This window comes from Chinchilla lanigera, unplaced genomic scaffold (assembly GCF_000276665.1).
Source record: "Chinchilla lanigera isolate Chin_1 unplaced genomic scaffold, ChiLan1.0 scaffold00123, whole genome shotgun sequence".
Classification (NCBI taxonomy): domain Eukaryota; kingdom Metazoa; phylum Chordata; class Mammalia; order Rodentia; family Chinchillidae; genus Chinchilla; species Chinchilla lanigera.
The window spans coordinates 1546400-1569061 of NW_004955524.1; the positions used below are offsets into that span (position 1 = coordinate 1546400).

General features: G+C 43.8%; 1 protein-coding gene across 1 annotated transcript in view; it reads right to left on the reverse strand.

Moving 5' to 3' along the window:
* LOC102030469 (vomeronasal type-2 receptor 116-like) overlaps window positions 1-17673 on the reverse strand; it is a 19770-nt gene extending 2097 nt beyond the window's left edge. Inside the window, exons 1-5 of the mRNA XM_013507190.1 lie at window positions 17626-17673; window positions 3655-3943; window positions 2190-2996; window positions 1157-1384; window positions 261-384 (exon numbers count right to left, since the gene is read on the reverse strand). Coding sequence (XP_013362644.1) covers window positions 261-384; window positions 1157-1384; window positions 2190-2996; window positions 3655-3943; window positions 17626-17639 — 1462 coding nt within the window. The 5' untranslated portion in view covers window positions 17640-17673. The remainder of the gene's footprint in view (window positions 1-260; window positions 385-1156; window positions 1385-2189; window positions 2997-3654; window positions 3944-17625) is intronic.
* Between the last annotated feature and the right edge of the window lie 4989 nt (window positions 17674-22662).

Genomic DNA, 22662 nt, shown 5'->3' on the forward strand with positions numbered 1-22662 from the left:
GGAGGAGGAGGAGAAGGGGGAGGAGGAGGAGGAGGAGGAGGAGGAGAAGGAGGAGAGGAAGAGATAGTTAAAAGAAAATTGAATCAAATCATATTTCAAATGGCAGAGCATATTTTTAAGGGGTAAGTGTACTGAATAAAATATATTTCTAACTAAAGGAAGAAAGGATTTCATTATTTATGTTCTCTACAAGATTTTTCCCATTTCCCAGATGCATATATAATAAAGGAGGAGAATGTGTCCATAGGACATGCTCCTACCTGTGGCATTGGTGATCTCATTCTCTGGGCAAGGGGTGCAATCAAAACAACAGGCAGCCTTTCCCTCCTGAGGGCTTTTCCTAAATCCAGGATCGCAGCTCTCACTGCACACCGAGTGGGGAGTCTGAGGGAAGTCAGATATGTTGATATGTTCTTAGACTTCATTATGATTTTTATGTAGCTGTCCCCCCAAGGCCTGATGCACTCATAGGTGGGACTTCTTCCAGGTGGCTGGATCTAGCGTGTGTGATGCTGAGATCAGGATGTGATGCAGGGACTGATTCATGGTGTGATGTTAGGATTAAGGCTGCTCCACCCTGGGTGTGAATGCTACCTGCCCTAAGAGTGGGTAGCCTGGATAAAATATAAAGGGCAGAAGGAGAGTCACCGCTCGCTGCTTGCTGCCTTGCTGCCTTTTGCCTGCCATGAACTGTTTTTCTGTGGTGCCCCTCTCCTATATCACCCTGCCTTGGAGCCAGCCAACTACGAACTGAAACCTCTACTAACTGTGAGGTACAATAAGCCTTTCATCTTTTAATTTTTGGCATTGGGTATTTTGTCTCAGTAATGAGAAAAGTCACTATGAAACAGTTACTTACTTTTTCAGAACTTGAGGGCTAAAATTAATTTGTCTATATAAATAAAATGATACAATTGAATAAAATATTTATTTGGTAAAATGGAACATACATTTTCATAAAAATATGGTTTTATTAATGCATTCCTTTCACATTGATCAGAAAGCTGGTGAATAGAAAATGCTCCAAATTAGAATGTGAATTGTTCAATTTCTGATATGGACATTTCACTGGCAAAACTGTGGGCACAGAAACTACAACAATATTTTGGTTATCTCTTAATGAAATGCATCATAATTACCAGTAGGTCTCACACACCTCTGCAATTCCTGTGGCCCACTCAATCATATCCTCAGACAAAGACATTTGTTGGCCAAGTGGAGCCCATGGGGAAAACGTTCCTATTTTGACCTTAAGTCGCAGGCCTTCAGGAAGATTCCAGAAGTTGAGAATGTCATACTCTGCCTGCAGTTTCCTTACGGCGTCCAAAGTCACTTGGTCTCTAGCAGGTTTGTTAAATTGGATGTTCTTAAGAAAGGGGTGCAGCTAAAAGAGATAAGTCCTGTGTTGAATCAGGTTCCATAATTATTGGAGAAGACGTGAATATAATAGAAAACTTAATTGCCTTTAATTCCTTTTCCATAATGCAATGTCAACAGTGACATCTAATGAAGTATAACAGATAAAAGCGTATGGATGACTAAAATATCACACTATTCCTAAAGTGTCACTCAGTTCCATCCAAGCCTGTTTAACCAGACAGTTTACATGTATTTTAAACAAAAGTCAGCTTTGCCACCACTGCTTCCAACACACATTTTCTCTCTGATTCTTCTTACATCCACCATTTTCAAAACAAGGCCATAAATACCAAAAATGTTTGCAAAATTGAATGAGAAAATTCATATAATGTACTCACTACAGGGTTAAGCACGGTATGGATTTTAAAAAGTGACTACAAATTTTCCTTCTATCCATTAAATCCTTCATGAGAAAAGCTTAGAAATATTTAGATTTTTTCAAATGAAAATATTAGTTGGGCAGGGCACTGTCATTTTTTGGAACCAAACCAAAAATCTTGCTGAATGTCTCGTTCTTCCTTGCCAGTGGATCCTTAGTTGACGACCATTTCTAAGCTCAGTATTTGCCTTCTTAACAATGGATATGGTACATAGTCTTGTGTATTTCGGAGAAAATACTCTAATCTTAGATAGAGAACTTTAAAAAGATATCTTGGAATAACTTTAAAAAGATATCTTGATGACAGCACCTGCCAACCAAATAACTTTAAAAAGAACTTTAAAAAGATATCTTGATGACAGCACCTGCCAACCAAAGGAGGAGTCATTACCTGCCAGGAGGAAAGCGCCGTTGCTTTCCTATTTCCCATCACTTGCACTTGATCTTGCTGTAGAAGCATCTCGTGGAGGGCGTGGGCCACCGCGTACACGGCGCTGTACGTGTTGTAGCTCTCGTCACTCATCTCCGGGTCAAAACGGTTCACAGGCAGCCGTGCCAGGGAGGCACTGGGGGCACAGTCCTGCAGCGCACAGTCCGGGTCAGAGAAGGAGCAGCGGAAATTCTGGAACCAGTACATAGTGAGGTAAGTGTCTTCTGGGTACTTAGAAGGGTTGGCTGCCCGGATGAAATTTTTAAAACCAGAAATCTCTTCATGATGTATGGAAAAAATGAGAGTCCCATGGAATGAGCCAAGTATAAAATTTCTCCCAGCCATGTCTGCCTGCCACTGTGAGTTTGTCACCCAGACTTGCCACGTCACTAAATGTTGCCCTATGATGTAGGTTACATCATTTAGACCATCAGCATCGTAGAAAATGATGACCACATTTACTGATGGTGTTTCCTTGGTGAGGATAGCATGTTGCTGCGCAAATGAAGTGTAGGACACAAGAGGAGTTGAGATCATTTTCACAAAGGCTACACAGACTCTGTTCCTGTCCATCTCGGCTCTGACATCTGACAGAAACTGAAGACCCTTGTGGCCTTCTGTGATGAGCAGGCCCACCCAGGTCCAGAGGAAATGAAGCATCAAGGACACCATGCCAAGGGCCAAATACGTGTCCTTTGGGGCCACCTGATAGAGAGAAGGATACTGGCCACTGTCAGTCAGTGTAGGATCAAAAGCACCAAAGGTCACCTAAAAGGAAAAAAATTGGAAGCAATACAAGGAAGTGTTGACATAAAGCACAACTCAAACCTGAAGATTAGTAAGTAGCAGCAGGACGTGGTGAAAGAAGATACCTGTTCTTCATTTTTCTAATCATCTCAATCCCTAAGTTATTATATCTTTTTTATTATTTATTTTTAGAAAATAACTGGGCAGACATAGACTGCTAGGAAACTGCTATGCTTTTTTTTCTCTCCCTAGTCTTTGCTGTTGACAGTGGAATCGTGGCCTAACCACCCAGTCTGTGTACTGTACTTACTTTATTTTATTTATTTATTTTATTTTTATTTAAAGGAGTAAAAGAAGGACAACAGAGCAATAGGGGGATTCACTGAATTACAGACAAAGTGGTAGGACAATATCAATGGCTGTTATTTTACCTATTGGTATCTTCAAGATAGTTTCTCAGGAAAACTAATAGTGAGTTACAGACAAAAATGGTAGGAAATTATCAGTGGTTGTTGTACTATACTTTGGTTTCTTCACAGTGGTTTCTAGGGATGTACTTTAAACGTTGTGTGTTCCAGTAGATAGATAACCCAGTCTTTTTAGTCAAACCCATCAAAGGCCCTGGAAAGTGGCACCAACAAAGATGTGGTTTCATTATGCCAGTCTCACCCACCCTCACCTGTGGGAACTTGTAGAGCTCCAGCAGTGGTCCAATTTGAGGAGAAGTTGCCCATGAGGTTCCTGTTAGCACTGCTACAGACTTGGTCTCTCTTCTACAGGTATAATTTGGGATTTCATACTGTCCTGTGAGTAAAATGAGAGAACTCTCCAATATCCTCCAGTGACTGTAAAGAAAATTATGGGATTCGTATCCCAGAGATATGTTGGGTAAAAGATGAGGATTCCTGTTGATCTCTTCTATGGCGAAAACGAAGGCCAGGAAATTTTGGTAGTTGTTGGACACAAGTCTGCAGAGAGAACAGAATGTCCTTTATAGAAAAAGCCCAATTTATGATTCTCTTCCAACACAGTACAACATCATTTATGTATGTTATCATACAAATATCATGACATCACTTATGTATTCCTCCCTCATAATCATAGAATTAACACCTATACCTGGAGGAGATATTGGAAATCTGATTTTAGAAGGTAATTGTCATGAAAGGATGGTGAATTTCTCATGAATGAGATTAGTATCCTTACAATAGTCAATAGAGATGACTTTGTAATTGTGCTCTGTGAAGACATACTGTCAAGATGGTCACTAATAAACTAGGAAGCAGATGCTCTCTTGATCTCAGCCTACACAATTGCTAAAATAAATTATTTTTGTTTGACAGCCACTTGGTGGTACATTTCCATGCAGCAGTCTGGGTTAAAACAGCGTCCTAATAAAAGGATAAACAATCGTGAGATTTAATCTATCTTTAGATGAACTGGGACCCTTGAAGCCCTAGAATTTAAATACAAATAACACAAATTTTGTTCCAGAATAACATACTAACTTCTGCATAAATGTTGCATGGGTTCTATTATGTGAGAACACCAAAGTATCAATTCAAAGAGTGAAATAAGAGAGGAAATAGAGAGATAGACTTTGCGGCATTGGGAAGAATATCTGAAAATGGGAGGAGAAGGGAAGGAGGTGAGGGGAGGGGAAGCAGAGAGGAAGAAGGTGTGACATGCGTATCGTACAGAGGTACATCTGCCAATTGCCCAGGATGAATGTACATACTGTGTATCACAAGCACATAGCAGTAAAAATTTTTAAAAAGAGTAAAAACAGCAGAGAAGCAGATTCAAAACTCATTCATAGTGAGTTTTGTTAATGGCTTTTGGTATCAAAAACTAAAATAACTGTACATATTGCACATCATTAAATGCTTCCTATTGCAACAGTGATATTCAGCGAGGTCAGAAATATCAGTGAAGAGAACAAAGAATTTGAGGACAAAACAGAAACTCAAGTCAAAACTTAATTCTTGCCCCAAGACAAGCAGTGAGTCACAGTGAGAGCAGGGGAAGGGCAGCTGTGGAAATTTACCCCATTCCAGAGAATGCATTGCACAAACAACTGCTCCCTCTGTGCCCTCCAGGTGGAACTTATGTTAAGAAAATTATAAGCCGAGGTATTTGTAAAATGTGGTCCCTTTGACTATTGTGGAATGAAGTTCTTTTTATTACATTCATAGGTGAGAAAAATAAGGCATGTTCATCTCAGTCAAAGGAAGAGGTAGACGGGCAGGACCATGAGAATTCCTAGCACAAGCCCCGAGCGTTTTCTCTCAGTGGCATCTCAGACAGTGCGACACTTTCCCAACAGCAATGCGTGTTAGTATGCATGGGCCACCCTCCGCCAGGAGGGCTCCCCCAAACTTGGTGTCCAGAGGTTTTGGTTATTGTTATCATGTTTGAGAAGCTTCGTTGTACGGTTCCGTTGACCAACCACACAACTGGCGAGAGTCTCCACTGAACTGGCCATAAAATCTTTAATTCTCGGGGTTTGGGCATTTTCTTTTATCTCACTTATTTTCTGTCTTTTATTATTAGTACATACTTGGGATGAAGATTCCTCAAGAAGCTGTGCATCTAGAACTTTTTCAATAAAACGGGGACCAAGATAATAGTGTAATGTTAACAGTGCTCCCGAGCTCCTAGGCCACGGAATAAATTCACAGTGAAACAGTGAGGAATAATGAGTGAGGGAACACGCAGGCATTAGTAGCCCACGAAGAGTAAGATTGTCCACCCACAAGCCGGGAAGACGTCTGAAGAGGGCTCATGATTCTCTGAACAGTACAGGAGCCAACCAGCACCTACCCAGGTGAGAATTATCAAATGTTTTCTACTTTGACATCAGTAATCTAAAGCGTTTTGGGGAAATATATGTAGTATAGACTCAGAGATAACAAAACCTGTAACAGAACACTTAATAAATCCATAGAATTCTAATAAGAACATAAAAACCTCAAGAGAACTATTTGATAGATTCTAACACTCACAAAAGATTCTATCAAAGTTGCCATAACTCTAATTAAACATGAGAAGAGAGAGGTTTGTATGGTGATGGCAAAAATTACTGTAGAGATATTCCAAAATGTAGAAAATCTAAAAGGAGGAAGTGATGCTTTAGACAAAAACAAACAACTAAGCGATTATAATGCTTTAAACAGGCTGGGAATGGTATAGGATGGTATCGCTATCTCAGAGAAAAGAAAATGGAATCTTTCTCTTTCTATAAACACACACGTGTATTTATGTTGTACCATAATGTTGAAAATTAGTTCATAAATAGTAAATTATCATATTAGTAGTGAAAGTATATTATTGCAATACATTAAACTCAGCTAACACACATGCATTTATTCCAAAATAGGTTCAAAAGGCAATAAATAATTCTTAAGAATACTACTAATAATAGAATTAACATAGTTTTAGTTACAAATTATAACTAGGGATGTGTGGCAAAAGGGACAAAAGTGCAAAGGATGAATATCATTTTTGCTACCTAAAAGCTCACACTGTTCCAGCAGAAACATGGTATATGTAAAAAAGAAGTACCGCAAGCAAAAGTCCAATTAATTATTGTAAAAATACTTGGTCAAATTTTCTCTTTTCTTAAATAAGTAAAACACTTTAAAAAGTGAAAAAACCTATAGCAAGAAAAAAAATTGAAAAATGGTAGCCCATCAAATAAGATATTAACATAAGACATAAAATATAATACATCATACTAACAGTATAAGAGATGCAAGTTAGTCAGCATGGTAGGTTCAGTTTTCAAATCACTTTAACTCAGTAGTTTCATATAAGATGAGGGAAAAATTACTCTCCCACATGGATGATGACAGTATTCAAATTATCATGTTTTCAGATGGTTTTTGATAGTATATATAAAATTTAAATTATAGAGAGATTTGAACCCAATAATTTTACTTCTCAGAATTCTCTTGTTTTGATCAGAGAACACTATCATCTATCAAAGATCTGTCCGCTACCCTCATTATGGAAACATGCGAGTGGAAATAAATTAGAAATTCAGGAAAGTTCCAAAATGGTAAGAACTAAATTATGCGAATCTTACAAGATATAATATTATGGGGCATAACAAGAATTATAAAGATTTGATGATACATAAATTTGTGTATCATGTTTTGTTTTGTAAGAAAAATAGGTTGAATCAGAGAAGACACATACAACCCTACTTGGAGTTATTTATATTCATAGGCAGAAACTTCTACTGTATTATCATGATTATTATAATTATTATGGCCATTGCAGCTATGCACACATGTGCCAGAACTTCTTTTCAAATATTAAAATTACTTTTTGCAATATAATGTTGATATAAAAATGTATCAATGATATATATGTGAATATTTTTATTTTTCAAAAGATCTTTTACTTTTGCTTCTGATTTAAAAAAATGACAACTTTCTCATGAACCCGTAACACCTTGTTCCTAGGAGATAGGTTGATCTTGACCGAAAACCCTCTTGGAGCTGCCCGTGTGTCCTTCTTATGTAACATGGGTTTGACTGTGCTGGGGTCTGCAGCGCGGGACTCCGCAGTAGACTGTCTCCCTGGGCCGGTGAGAGCAGAGGGCAGGGGATAGTAGGAAGGGCCGGTAGCTTCTCTTCTCCCACCAGGAACAGGAAACACTGCCCAGCACCCTTAGGATATTAAAAACCTGATGCCCTTGATATTTGATCAGGTCCTCATCCTCTGCTCTCTGCAGATAATGTCTCACCACACTGGGCCGCCTTCAGCTCTGTCCCTCATGCTGGTTCAACCCAAATCTCTATTACTTCTATGTGAGATTCCAGTAACACCAGTGACCCCATCCTGCACACTGACAGTGAACTCCCATGAGCCAGGCAGCATTCAGGGTCCACTGCACTCCTCCATGCTCAAAGCAAACTCACCTTTCAGTGGGTGGTCAACCCTCCCCCGCAGGTGATGCCCTTGTTATTTCTCACCATTTTCAGTATTTCTCCCAAGCAGCCTTTTCTTTACCAGGTTTCAGGAAATTCTGGGCAGACTTCCCTGACCGAAGCACCCCCAAATCCTACCTGTGTCTCACTAGCTAAGAAACAACCCGGCAGCAGGTGTCAGATTCAAAGTCTGTGCAGAGCACCCATGAATAACAGCAGCTAACTTGTTGTGGAAATTTATGGAGGGAAAAATATATGCCAGGTATGTGACGCGTGCATCTAACACCAGCTGCTCTGGGGACTCAGACAGAGGGTTGCTTAAGCTCAGAAATGACTGCCAGCCTCGGCAACATAAGAAGATCCTGTCTCACAACAAGGCAAACCAAAGTAATACGTCCAAAGATATAAATACAGGAAAACACCGGACCTTGCTAAGAAATATGAGATAGCTATAGACACCATCTAGGGAAGGAAGGGGTCCAAAGTTTTACCCCGCCATGCCTCATACCGGCAGCTGCCACAGTGACGCTTTGGCTCCAGCATTTGATAAAAATCCTAATGAAACACTGTGTTAGTGGCATCCTGTTTTCTCATAGGGGCTACAGTCCTCCGACACATTGTAAAATACACTAATTATACATTTGGCTACAGAGCTAATATCGTAGAATCTGAACCCAGAGAATGTCCATGTATTCATGTGAAGAGGAAACAAACTGAAGGGTGGAGTCTGACAGCGGACCCACCCCTTATTCCCAGCCTGGTTTGTAGCGGCAGGAGTTAGGAACCACCCCGGCATGTGAGATAGACATGCAGGTTATCTAAGACGGTGACTGAATGCTGACAGCAAGAATCATCAGCAGACGCTCAGTCGCACACAGGAGATATTTTGGTGTAGCCGCCTAGCCTTAACCTTTCTAAGAAAAATGACTTAATGCCATATGGAAGCAGCACAGGCAGGAGTGCATGAACAGGGTAATAAGGTAGAAAGTCACGTCTCTTTCAGATTCCAACCCTGAAAGGAAAGGGCTAAGAAAATGAAAAAGAATATTCTCTTTCCACTTTCAACGTTGAAAAAGAGAACAGTGCAGCATAACTTATGAACAGGTGCATGCACATGTTGGTGGAAAGGACAGGATAATGATGTAGATACCACTGGTATACCCACCCACAGCTCCCTGGCCATTATCCATCCTGGAAACACATAAGGAAGGCACTTACTGCATGGTGAAGAAGTCCTTCATAGGCTTTATATGAAAGAAACCAGTGTAGTATAGATGCAGATAAAGGGAGAAAAATCCTCCAATTATCACATCTCCATCCTTGTGCACACTGGTGCTCCTTCTGCTAAGGCAGGCTTCCTGATCAAAATTATACACCCAGAGAGGAAGCTGCAGCAGAAGGAAGATGATGCTCCAAAGAAACATCTTAGGAGTGTTTGCAAAGCTTGTAATGTCAGTGAAGAGCAAGCTTGCAGGCCGAGCCAGGGAAATCCATATAGTATGTGTGTGAGTGCATGTGCGTGTTACTGTTTTTGCTGCAGGTAGACTCATTCGCGCCCCTGTATCTCTTTAGGCATGACTCCCCCACGCCCTGGGAATAATTTACTACCATTTCTCTCCTGGGCTCTGCATCTGAGGTCTGGTATCCAGGTGAAAAACACAAGTTGGAAATTATATTTAAGTATCATTCTCTCCACCTCAAGGCACCATGATTTCTTCCGTATCCACAGATAGCAACATCCCGGGGGCCTCCTCCTCTTGTGTAGGTTTACTTCCAAGCCCGTGTCGAAAAGCTATTTTCATACATGGCTTTGGGGATACTGCTAGTGAATTTCAGTAGAGAATTTAGTGTTACGTTATGGTTGAAAAGGTCTTAAAAGTGTTCTGCTCAGTATTTTATGCCCTCCAAATTTCAAGATAAGGAGTTGCAGTGTGACACATGAAGGATTTATTATTACAGCCGCAGAACTTTTTTTGTGCCTGTAACATGTGCCAAAACTCACAGCCACCTGCCTTTTCCATTGCTTACTGATAATTACATTGAATCAAAAAAATCCAAATTAGTAACTCAACATCAATACAGAAAGGTCGCATTTTTGAGTTATGTAGTTTGGCCTCCTCCCCTACTACGTGGTTCTTTCAGAAATCTTATTTCTCCGGTTTAGCGCATTGTCATCATACATTTCTAACCCTACAACCTCGATTCCTCAGTTACGTAGGCTTGTATCAGTACAGTGGTCTCTTCGGAAATTTTTTTCTCAGTCTGAAGCAAACAAGCAAAACTGAAAAATTACTTCTGTATTTCCTGTCACCCAAGGACACACAGGCAAAATTTACAACCCTGTAACACTGGGTTGCTCAGGATAAGGAAATTCTCCTGTGTGACGCTGTAGTAGCTGAATACGTGTAAATATGCATTTTCCAAAGTAGAAGTAATGTTCAGCATGAAGAGTGAGCCCCAGTGTGAACCTGGTTCTTGCTTAATACTGATGCTTTAAGTAACAGCTTACAGTAATGGCTTATAAGCCTGGCTTGCAAATAACAGATGAGAGTTGAAGGTAGAAGTGAGCTTAATTATTAATATTAATATTGGTAAAGAACTAAAGTCTGTATATTTTAAGAAAAATGTACTTTCCAATCTGAAAGGTGCTAGTCCCATGCCTTCACTGTCACTAAATAAGTAGGTTACATGTGCAATGGGTACATCACATCTCTTTAACAATTTCTGTTAAGCTATGACAGCCACATACAGAGTTCCCTGGTTTACAGGAAATGTGCGATTAAAATTTTATATTATTTTAAAATTTAGTATACGTTTGGAGTACACAGTGGTGACGTTCCTTGCAGGCGGGTGGTCCCCGTACCTAACACGTCCTACTTCTCTTTTATTCCCCCTCGCTTCTCTCTCCCCACTCTCCTCCCCCATCTCTTGCTCTAGTTCCTTTGAAAAAGTTCCACCTTCCTATTTCCTATTATCTGCATTTTGTTTTGCTCTTTAATTTATTTATACTTTGGGATGTTCCATATAACAGGAACCATATAATATTTAACCTCATGTGTCTGATTTATTTCAACTAAATTTCGGACTTAAGGTCCATCTATAAATGAATCAAATTTATCTTTTTTTATGGCTGAATACTGTGCCATTGTATATCAATGCCACATTTTCTTCCCTATATTTTGCTCCCTATTTACACTATGATTTTCTCATATGAAAAAAAAAAATATGGCATTTCAGCTTATATGTCTGATTTACTTCACTAATGTTATGTTCTTAAAATGCATCTACTTTTCTACAAATGATTCAGATTCATCCTTTTTTATAGCAAAATTTTAATTTCCAAGTCATTATAGTATTTCCTAGAGAACCTTCCTTTCTGCTTGATAGACTTCTGTGGATCTTTGCTTAATGTGTTGTTGAGAGATACCTAGGGCATTTAGCATTGTACCCCTGAAATTCTGTCTTTCCATTCCCAAGACTTTTGCTGAGAGACGGAAATAATAACCAGACAGGGACTGAGATCCAGGTGATTATTATTTGGGAGACAGCGGCAATGGGACTTAGCATCCTCTATAAACCTCCTGCATGCTCATATGCTAAGTCAGTTTTCCTTGATGCTGGTCATTAAATAAAGCGAAGAAAGTTAATGATATCACTGCTTATGGACTTTATAAAATCCCTTTCCTGCAGTGAGAGGCTATGGACCGATTCATTTAACTTGCTGCCGCTCACGACGCTGTGGTTTGGCACACACCCTGGATGGACGTTGTCAAGTGGTGCTGCCGGTGGGAACGCCTCCCGGAAGTCCGCTGAGAAGCCCTGACGGAGGAGGTACGGTGCGGCAAAGCTGGCTGGGGAAATGGGCGTGACCCGTCAATTACAAGATCCCAGGACGTGCAGAACTTCTTCTAACCCCCCACGAGAAGCAGATGACATTAAAGAATGCCGGACACCACGAGGAGCTGGCTAGTGTGACTTCCCGTAACTGCCCACACTGCATTTTGCAGACACAGGGTGTCCTTTTATTTTTGCTTTTATCTTCTTTTTCTCTTGTTCTGCCCAAGTTCCCTCTGCAGAGCTGGTTTCTGCCACACCATTCACCACTCACTTTTCAAATAAACTTTTAGCCCTGTTTTTGGCTAGTCTCATCCAATTCTACGTTCAAGGAGAGAAGGACCTAGAGTGCTTCTGACTGGGGAGCCGTTTCTAAAGAAACTGCCTGATAACATTTTAGTGAGCAGCTAGGAGTGGAGCCCAGGAAGGATCAGAGATCAAGTTAAGGCCCAAAGCTGGGCAAAAGTTTTCTCTCCAAGCTTTTTTTTTTCCCTCTCCTTCTTTCCATCCCTCTACTCCCGAAGCCAAGAATTGGGAGACTGTTCTCAAGGTGCCAGGGAGGTGCTTCCTGCTCTGGCCATGTGGCTGGGGAAGGAAACTTAGGCTTTTGTTTTTCTTTGTAGCCACTTACGTTTACTCCACAGGTCTGTCTTATTTTCTGTGTATTTGTTTGTTGTTTATTTTGCTAACTTAGCCTGGTCTCCACTTAGTCTAGCTTGTAAATGGCTTTTTCTCAGTTTGTGCAACAAGAGTGACACCATGTTACCTTGCCTCGTGGCCAGCAGCCATCTTGTCTTTTTTGCATGACTGTGTAACTTTCTTTTTTTTTTTTTTTTGGTTTTTTTTTTCTCCGGTACCAGGAACCGAACTCACGACCTTGCGCTTGCCAGGCGGGCGCTTTTGCCGCTGAGCTAAATCCCCAGCCGCCTGACTATGTAACTTTCATGCGGACATGAATCACCAGCCACCACCATTTTTTCTTTATCTCCTTTTTTTCCTTTTTCTTTTAAAATAACTAGCCTTGTGAGCTAAGCCTTTGATTTTAACCAGCATATGGTCTTGTGAGAATACGAGAGGAGCTTTTTCCTTCTTCCCAGGAGAAGCAAAAGCTCTGTATTATTCCTTGAAGGACTCATGCAGCCTTTGACAGTACAAAACATTCTTGGGAAGTGAAGCTGCAATGAGAGGACTGCAGCTATGGCCCTGGGCAAATTCAGGCGCATACAAGGGGGCAGATGCAAGCCTGCGGGTGACACTGGGGGGCCTCTCCCCTTTCCTGTGGGGCACGACTGCCTTACTGCAGCTCTGGGGGAGAAATGTGACGGCAAGGAAAAAAAAAACCCTGTCTATTTTAATATGGCCAGATCAGAGGGCCGCGCGGGCTGTGAGATCGCCGGTGGACCCTCCCTCCATCCAGAGGGCCCCGGCTGGGGTGCACACGGTGGGAAGGCGGGGCTAGCAGCCTGGAAAAGCCCGAAGCAGCAGTAGCAACCTGAGCCAACAGCTGATAAGTTCGGCGAATCAGCATAGTGGTTCGGCACCAAGACACGCGGATGAGAAGCGGGTGGGTAGGGCTGCCTTACTTTGTCCTAAAGCGCTGGAGAGAACCCCAGCCACAGAACACTAATCCCATCCACCAAGTCCAGAGGCCGAGAGCAGACTCACACCCAGCACAAATCCCCCTGCAAACCTGGCTAGAGCACGCATTTCTGGGATCTGTCTTGGACCTAGCGCAGAACAGTAGACACAAGAGGAATTTTACCACTTACACCTTTCTCTGTCTGATTGGCTTTCCTCTTTGTATCTGGTTGGGTTGGTGTTTTTTTGAGACGGGTCTTGCGTGATAGTGTAGGCCGGCCTCGAACTCACTATGTAGTCCCAACTTGATATATTTCATATATCAACACACACACATTTTGTGGTCTTCCACAATAATTTCATTTCTTTTCTGTAATAGTTTGCCTCCTGCTCACATTTCTGGCCCCTGGCCAAGGGCAGTCGTCCCACTGTGAGCTGTTCTTGCTTGTTTACAGTGAGGCCGTCTCCTCTCCCCCTTCCCACTGCGAAGTTGTGCATTCAATTGATTTCACTTAGTCTTTTGTGACTGGTGCTTTAGAGCTATATAAAAGCAAGGCCCAACCACAAGTTGCAATCACAACATTTAAAAAATACGTACAAAGTATGCAAAAGCATAAAATGTGTAAAGTGTTAGAAAAGCGTAACTATTGCTGATAGTAATATCGTTATTAAACACATTTTCAGCCTCGGTCTCTTAAGAGGAGCAGATGTCACAAATACCATTTCGCTTCTCTGTGCCTAAGATACTGTAGACGAGCTACAATGGAGAAGGAGCCGACCCAGAAGACGTGCACTCTTTTGAGCATGCTGCCACTAATTTCATGATGTCCGCTCTCCCTACAGTGTTAAAATAGTTGCAAATGATTTTAAATGCAAGTGTACTCAACTTACAGTATTATTTTAAATCGATGTGCTGTATTTGCTACCAAATGCTTTTATTTTTATTTTGTTGGGCTTAGAGTTAGAAAGTGTTCAGGAATATATTAAATACAACTTTTTGGTGTGTCTCATTTTCACTGAGAGAATGGTCATGCTTAGCCTACCACCTTGTCAAAGAGCAGTCAGGGGGGCTGGTGTCCAACTGGAGTGCACCGGACTCTGTCCCGAGCACCGCAAAGAAAGGAATTTCAGTCTTCACATTACTCAGTAGAAGAAGAGTTTCATTTGGCAAAATGCAATTTAAAGGGTCAAACTGTAGCCAGAGCATTCCTAAATTATTCACAACACCACATGCACTGTAGCTATTAATATAACTTTTTTTTTTTTTTTCAGGTACCAAGAATTGAACTCACAACCTCATGCTTGCCAGGCAGGTGCTGTGCCGCTGAGCTAAATCCCCAGCCCTTAATATAGCACTTGTATAGCTTATCCAAAGGGGCATTTATATACCTACAGAGTGATTAGCTGCATAACTGTATCTAAATTAAGACCATATATTGCATACATTGAAAGGACTCAAAACCCACTATTTTAAATGATAGGGACAATCCACTCGGGCCCCCCTTTCTGTCCCTCTCTTGGACAGAAGCTTTCTTTCCTTCAATAAATTCTGCTCTTAACCTCTGTTATTCCTAAAATTTATTCTTTGATTTTAGAGAACATGAACTCGTCCCAGATATTGTTCAGGTTGGGTTTCTATTTTCCTATATCAACAGGAATTATAACTCACTCACTCTCTTGGCCCCAGGTGCAGCGGACTGGGTAGGTCTGACTACCCGTCAACCCTCCATCAGGGGCTCTATCCTATCTCTTTATCTCGTATCAATCATCCATGTATTGCTGCATAAAAATCTACTTCCCTCACTCTCTCTTTGGTTTTTGAGTCAGGGTCTCATTTGCGGTTCAGGCTGGGCCTTGAACTCACTATGTAGTCCAGACAGGCCTGTAAGTCACCGCAATCCTCCTGCCTCAGCCCCTGGGTGCTGGGACCGCAGGCGTGCGCCACCTAGCCTGGCAACTGCTTCTCTTGCTTCCTGCTCTGCTTGGATAACATGTAATGCAGGTACTGAAAAGAAGTAGGAAAGCAGAGCACATGGTCCTAACATAGATGTAGCATTGTAATTACTGAGCTGCATCAAGGGAAACTGTTCTTTTAGGTGAACTCAGATGAGATCTCAAAGGGACCCCCTAAGAGAGGATTTACTTTTTGCTGTTATTAAGTTGGGGTTCTGTTCCTTTCCTGCTTTTCCTTTAAGGACGAGTGCAGAAGGACATTGGGCGCACCCATCGCAGTAGCTGACTCACCCAGGCTGGCAGAAGGCTAAAGCTATCCCAGAAGGCGATGCTGTTTCAAGGGCTGGGTGGAGAAGTTAAAAGGGGGACTCCGGGGGTACGCGCGGGCCTGCGTCCTTGCTCCGGTCCCGCCTCTGGGCGCGAGCCGCCTTCAGAGCAGCCCTAGAGCGTCGCTGCGTTTCCGCCAGCCTTTCAGCCTGCGCGTCCTGTTTGGAGTGTGACCAGGCGCTGAGGCACCAGGTATTTCCAGACTAAAGAATGCACTCGTTTGACAAGAGATGGTGAGAAATTCACCCAGCATTCACTCTTCCGTTTATAGTGAAGGCTTCCAAAAGTTGGGTTCATTTCCAACTTTCATTTTAGTCTCACTTATCATAATATTTAAAAAGACTTTTATTTTCCTAAATGATACCAGATCATTTTGAAAAAGATCTTCTACTTCCTGTTACCTATGATTGTTTTGCTCTTTATATTTTGAGTTTCTTTTGCATACGTGTAAAAACTCCCCCGGAGCAATCTGATCATTATGGAATGCAAACACATGCTCATAAAAAGACATTAATACAAATAAGGTGATAATGGCACAAAAAGGATCATTTTGAATGATACCAAGATCCAATGTATATTATTGTGCAAGTAACCTATAAAATCTGTGCAAATACTCAAAATACAAAAACCTCCAAATCTGGAACATTTTATATCCCAAGCCTTTCCAAGCATTCTCTAAAGCTCCTGTGCTTATAAGTAAAGCAAGAGTGTGTTGGGAAAGTATTTCCTAATCCCCCCAAATCTCCTCTCAGTCTTGGTCGGCATCAGGGACAGTGTGCTCTGTGGTGCTAATCTTCCCCCATCGGCGCATGAGGGAGCGGAACCAAAAGCTGCTATGTTGGCTCCAGCTGGACGGCTCCTGCCCAACTCTGTGTGAGGATCACCGTGTTCTTCTGAAGAAGCTGCGTGGGCCCCACTATTTCAACGCCGTTTAGAAACGGCCTGTGAGCCCGCTGCTCCAGCAATACCCGTCAGACCTCAGGATGTTGAACATGAAGCAGTTGAGAAAAGGCAACGGCTCGATGAAGCCCGTATTTAGCGATTACTTAGATATACAGGGCCCGTGGTGGGCACCTGCTCTGGCCCTTTGGCAGACAATAGAACCGACTGGTAAAATGTCCATCAGCGGTCAGCGCTCGCTGGACCACAGGGCAGATGACGACGGGCAGCTAACTGTCTCCACCACGCGTTACTTTTCTCCCCCCAGTTACGGGGAGCACGGCCTGCAGCCTCAGCGCAACCCCAGCGCCTCCACCGGGACCCAGAGCCACCGCGCTCGTTCCCTAGCCGTGCCTCGGACCATAAGAGAACACCTGCTTTAATCAGAGAAATGAATTCTCTCCCCAGCCCCTTCTCCCCGGCAGGTGTTCAAACTGTGAAGCTCTTGAACAAACAGCTCTGATGATAATCGCCACGTGAGAAAACACGGGCGGGCTCGGCTGGACTTCCCAACCACCTTTAATTTCTCCTTTCCTACCTCCGATTTTCTTGCCTTGTTACCTGCTGACCTGTAAATGAGCATCCCCCAGGTGATAATGTGAACGGAAAAGTAAACCTCCCAACTTGTCTTGTGCATGAACAGTCACCAGAAACACTCACTGCTCCGAACGATGTCAGGATAGAACGGAAAGTGTTTCACACGGGAGGAAACAGGTCCTGACAGGCGGGAATTGTTACAGGGTCGGAAAGAGAAGTGACTCAAGGCTGACCGTTTCCAGCTTAGTGCCTCCTGTGCTGTCACAAGGAGCACTTATGAAAGCCTCACCAAATAGACCAGTGTTCTACATGTTAAGGTTAAAAAATTAATTTCTACTTATAATAATTTCACAAAGCATTTGCAAAGTGTAGCCAAGTGTGAAACTGCCTACCAGTTTGCTTTTTTCTCAAAACACTCTCCACTTTCCTTTGCATTCCTCCTACCACTAAACTCAGAAAGCAAATCGAGACAGACCACACGGTAAAGAAAGCACAGAGCCGCAGAGCCAACATTATAAAACACATGTGATAAGATTTCATATTACCTGTAAGTACACATATAAGTAGAACTGGAAAAACATGGACGAGCTGTATGTGCAAACCGTTTCTGTTATGGTAACTGTTTCCTGGAACGAAGCTAGAAGATTAGGGAGACAAACAAATGGATTTCCTGTTCTCAGCAATGTTTCTTTCTTTTCAGGAATTAATTGAAGTGAATCTGTTAATGTATTCTCGCTCGAAATGGTGGACACATGGAATACGCTATATTTTTATATACAGTTAATTAGTATTTCTCAAAAACGTAGAAATATAGAGAACTTGCAGTGCCCCCAACCCATTCCTGGTGTTTAATGTGTAACGTGGAAGACAGCCGTGGACGAGTCTTCTCCGCTATATGTGCACGCCACACAAAGCAGAGGGTGGATCAGACCTCAGTACCGTCTCCGTTCCCCCCGCTTCCTCGCAGAAGAGCATCCCACCGTGGCTGGGAGGCTGCCTGAGGCCCCGGGCCTGACTGAAGGGGTTTGCCCCCCTCAGGAGGAGCTGGTGCAGAACTGCCCCACCCGCTGGACACCCGAGGTGGCCCAGCCCCACCTCCACAGCCATGCCAACCAAAGATGTCTGCAGACAATGCCTCATGCTCCCTAGGTGCAAATCTACCACATATGGAGAACCGCTGCACTAAACTTATGTCCCAAGGAAAATTCCATTTCACCCAGCTAGTCCCCTTCTAGGTATCTTCCCAAAAGAGTTAACATAACATGGTGATGTCTGCATATCCATGATTATAGCAGGAGAATTCATAATAGCTAAATCTCAGAAACAACCTATATGTCCCTCAACACCTAAATGGATAAAAAATGTGGTATTTTCACACAACGGAGTACTACTCTGCCATAAAGAAGGATAAACTTGAGTCATTTGTAGGAAAATGGATGGACTTTGAGATCATAATGTTAAGTGAAGTAACTCAGACACACAAGCCTCGATATTACATGAGCTCATATAAAAACCATGCATGAACAAGGACAGATTGTAGAAAAAAGAACAAGATACAAAAGGGTATTTTAATCAGTGTGGATGTCTACCTTGACTTTATACAACTGTCTTACATGTTTTATATATTTTTTAGCCTATTAGTCTGGTTTTCAATCTGTACATATGGTAATTAACTTTATAAGGTCTTCTAAGATAACTAAATGAATCTGGTGCTGGAAAAATAAAAGGCGGTGGGAGAGGGGAGTGAAAGGGGACTGGAAGGTGTTACGCGCGTGTAGCGATTCCCTGCCGTGAATGTCATCGTTATGTGCTGCAAACACGAGCTAATAAAAATTTAAATAATGAATAGTTTTAAAGATATGGTGTTTACGCCAACTTGGCAATAAATAATAGCTCCAAAAGAATTCTAGCAGTAAGAACCGCATGGTTCATCTTTTTCTGTTACAGAAAACAACAATAATTAGACAAATCCGGCAATTTTGACACGTCTGCCTGAGGGAGGAACCTTGGAATAATGTTACCGTGAAAGTCAAGAGCAGGCAGCGCCACAGCGGCCCCCACAGGCTCCTCGCCGCCACTGCAGCCCGGGCTTCGCGCGCCTTCAGGAAACCACCGCGCGGTCCTCGAAGGCTGCCTTGGCTCCCAGGCTAAGAAATGAACGCGTCCTTTCCCGTGTGTCACCGGGGCGGACGACGGGGTGGGGGAGCTGGAGCAGGAGGCCGGGGAGGGGAGAGCAGGGGAAGGAGACGAGAGAGGAAACACCCCGCAGCGTGTACTTGTCATAACTCCCCAAGACAGTTGTAAGCTGCGTGGACCGCAAACGTGCACAGGTAAGACAAAAATCTTCAAAAAGATAAATGCAGTCACTGAGACCATTCTTCAAAAGTTAAGCTAACTCACTTTGTTTTATAATGAATACATATTTACCACTGTTTTGAAAGCTAAATTTGATGTGCTTAAGAAAATCTACACCTGCACGGTCCCATCCGGAGGCCATGAACCGCACGTAGGGGACAACCGCGTTTTCGAGATGAAGCCTGCTGTAGCGGCCCTTGAGCCTTAATATGGGTTCAGTGCTTACGGAACTTTGCATGTCCATGAAAACGTGCGTCCTCCGTGATGATGCGTGAAATAAGCCCCAGAGGCCGGGTCCCGGGCAGCAGCCCCTTGGGGGTACTGGGACTGAGTACAGGCAGCCTCTGAACGCAGGACGACGCCGAGACCCCCAGTCCAGGCTGACCCTGTGCAGACGGGCGCGGAGGTACTGCGGTGCCGGGTCGCTGGCTGGTGGCTGAGTTCGTTCCCGGCTCCCTCCGCGGCGCGGCTGCCCCTCCGCAGGCTCCTGCACTGCTCCCGGCCCACGTGGGCGGGGCGGGGCGGGCGAGGGGTTCTGCCCTTCCCCACGCTGCAGGCCGCTCCTCTGATCCCGCTGCTTTGGGTGGGCCCCACGGCCCGCAAAGCAGCCCACGCTCTGGCGCTGGGCCGGCCTCGCTTGCCAGGGGGCGCTCTGGGCTCACTCGGGTCCTACTAGTTGATGCTGCCTTGAGCCCGGGTGTGGAAGAGCAAGGGCCTGCGCCAGTGAGCCCGCAGGCCGTTCACCCAATCCGTTTCTGCTTCCCGGGGCCGCTCACTCCACGCCTACTTGGAATTGTGGTCATTCTAGGGCTCATACCAACACGGGACACTGGCTGGCCCTTGTTCAGGAGGGAGAGATGGCTGCTTTATCAGCTCCAAGTTATAAGCCGGTTTATTTTCTCCAGCCAAAGCTTCTTTGACAGCGGCGCTGGTGCCTCTCGGGGAACCAGGGCTGTCCCATGCTCGCATGGTGCTGAGGGCAGTGCCAACAGCTACGGTGGAACCCGCCCTCTCCACCTGATGGTCATGGTCATGCCTGCCCTGGTGACCACGAGTGACGTAAAAATGGGATTTAAGTTTCATACAGGGATCCCAGATATTTACCACACTCAAGAAAACAGAGGAGAAGCCCCTCCATCCAAAGCAATTTTGGGGAACTTGGCCCTCGACTGTCCCTGGGTGAAATGCTTCTGTATCAGTCTGTTTTTCTTCCAAGCACAGCAGCTCTCTTGCCCTTCACAGAGAGCTGGGCCACTGACGCCTGCCCCTGGCTCTTCCTCACATGCCCTCCATGCCCGCGGACCCCTGGGCAGCCAGCAGCTGGGCAGTAGGAATTCTGCAGTCCCCTCTGCACCACCTGCCCAGCTGGGAGAGCTCTTTCCACTGGGCACATGCTCAGCGAGCCTTGCAGAGAGGAGGAGGGGAGAGCCCTGCAGGAGGGCCGCATATCTCCTCTCCTGACCCCACCCCACCCCTGCTCTCCTGGGGCTTGGGCGCTATAGACCTTGAGAGCTTGTTGGGAGATTCTAGCAGGGGAGCGCAGTACTCCCTCCAAGGAACGGTCCTCCTCTGTGGGGGTGGTCGTCCCCTTTGGCCGAGTGCGCAGCTTCTGGCAGGACCCACCTGGATCACTGCGGGACAAAGAGGACGCCTGCCTAGGCAGCCATGTCAGCTGAATCAATCCTGGAGATCAACGGGGTGACTGATGTAGCCGGATCACCTTCACATCCTTGCTTGTGGCCCCATCCAGGGAGCCACACGGAGTAGGCTTGGTGTGTCTCCCACGGCCTCTCCTGGCGGCCGGGGCGGGAAGGGTTGCTCCGGATGCGGTCTCTGACTTCTTCCCCTCCCCCAGCACAGGGCGTGCCTAGACCGCCCTCCGTGCTGCCGCGGAGCCCAGCTGCTGGGGAGACTGACTGCGCGGTTCAGTTAATGTACACATTTTGTGTCAGTCAGTATGTCAGTCAGTTTTCATGATTTTTAATCTTATCCTACTATATCTATCTCTACCTCAGTTAATTAGCTCTTGAAAATTTATTTCTATTACCCACAAATCTTAAAAATGCCATTTTTGTTTGCTTGAAGAGCAATGTGTGTTCATCTCGAGAATGCCCAACAGATCTGCTTCATCTGAGCTGTCCTACCAAATGTCGTTTACCTTTCTCATTATTCTCCCTTGCACCTTTAGATTTTAATTTGATTTTTTCATTTGAATTTTTTCTATTCTGCCCAAACGTTTTTGCCTTTCTACCCTGCTGTTTTCCTTTTCTAACTGTCCTTCAGGGTCCTGTACCCCAGAAATGGGACGTAGGAAAACGCTCACTGCAGTTTTCAGGTTGCCAAACCTGACCCATCGTAACTCACGCGCTAGTCCTCTCATCGCATGTTCCAGGAGGTGTCTCTTCTGAATCCAGTGCATGCAGATATTTTCGGGAGCGATAGAAGTGTAAGAAGTTAAATTTCCCCTTCCACATTTGTCTGCACGCTCCATCACTTGCAGGCGTACCCCGCAGTGCAGCAGCGGGACCCACTCACTGCTTGGGACAGAGGATTAAGCAGAGTTCCTGACTCCACATCAGAATGTGAGAAGAGCATAGTGCAGTCACAGGGAAGGCTTCTAGGAGTTGTCATGGATTCATAAAGTCCCATTCTTTTTAAAGGTCGTAGAAAAGCACCAGGTGTGTGTTGTTCTAATCCCTGTGGAGCGTTTCCCCCATTTTACAGCACAAACATAACCGAGACTCCTATAAGGACAGCACGGTGGCGGGCTCCACGTGCTCTTATCTTCGTGCCTCAAACACTGCAGTAGGCTTTTGAGCAATGATTGTTACGGGAAGACCACTCTGGAAACCAAGGATGCTGGCCTCTCTCAACTGATTTTTTTCAAAGTGCTCCTGTGTTATTTTTTTAAAAATTATTTTAAAGCAAAAAGGACAAAAATAAAACAACAAAAACAAAATAATACATAACCAATAAAAACGATACAGAATTTCAAAACAAGATGACAGGAAATCAACAATGGTTGTTGTATTACATACTGTTATCTTCATAGTAATTGTCCAGACTATCGGACACAGGCATGCAAGATTGATTAAACAATCAAACATTAACTGTTCCTTTCAATAAACCAACAGAAATTAGTAGTACAATTATCTTAGCTATCTTGTATATATATATATATATTTTTTTCCTTCCTTCTTTTTTTCTTTTCTCTTTTCCCCCATCCC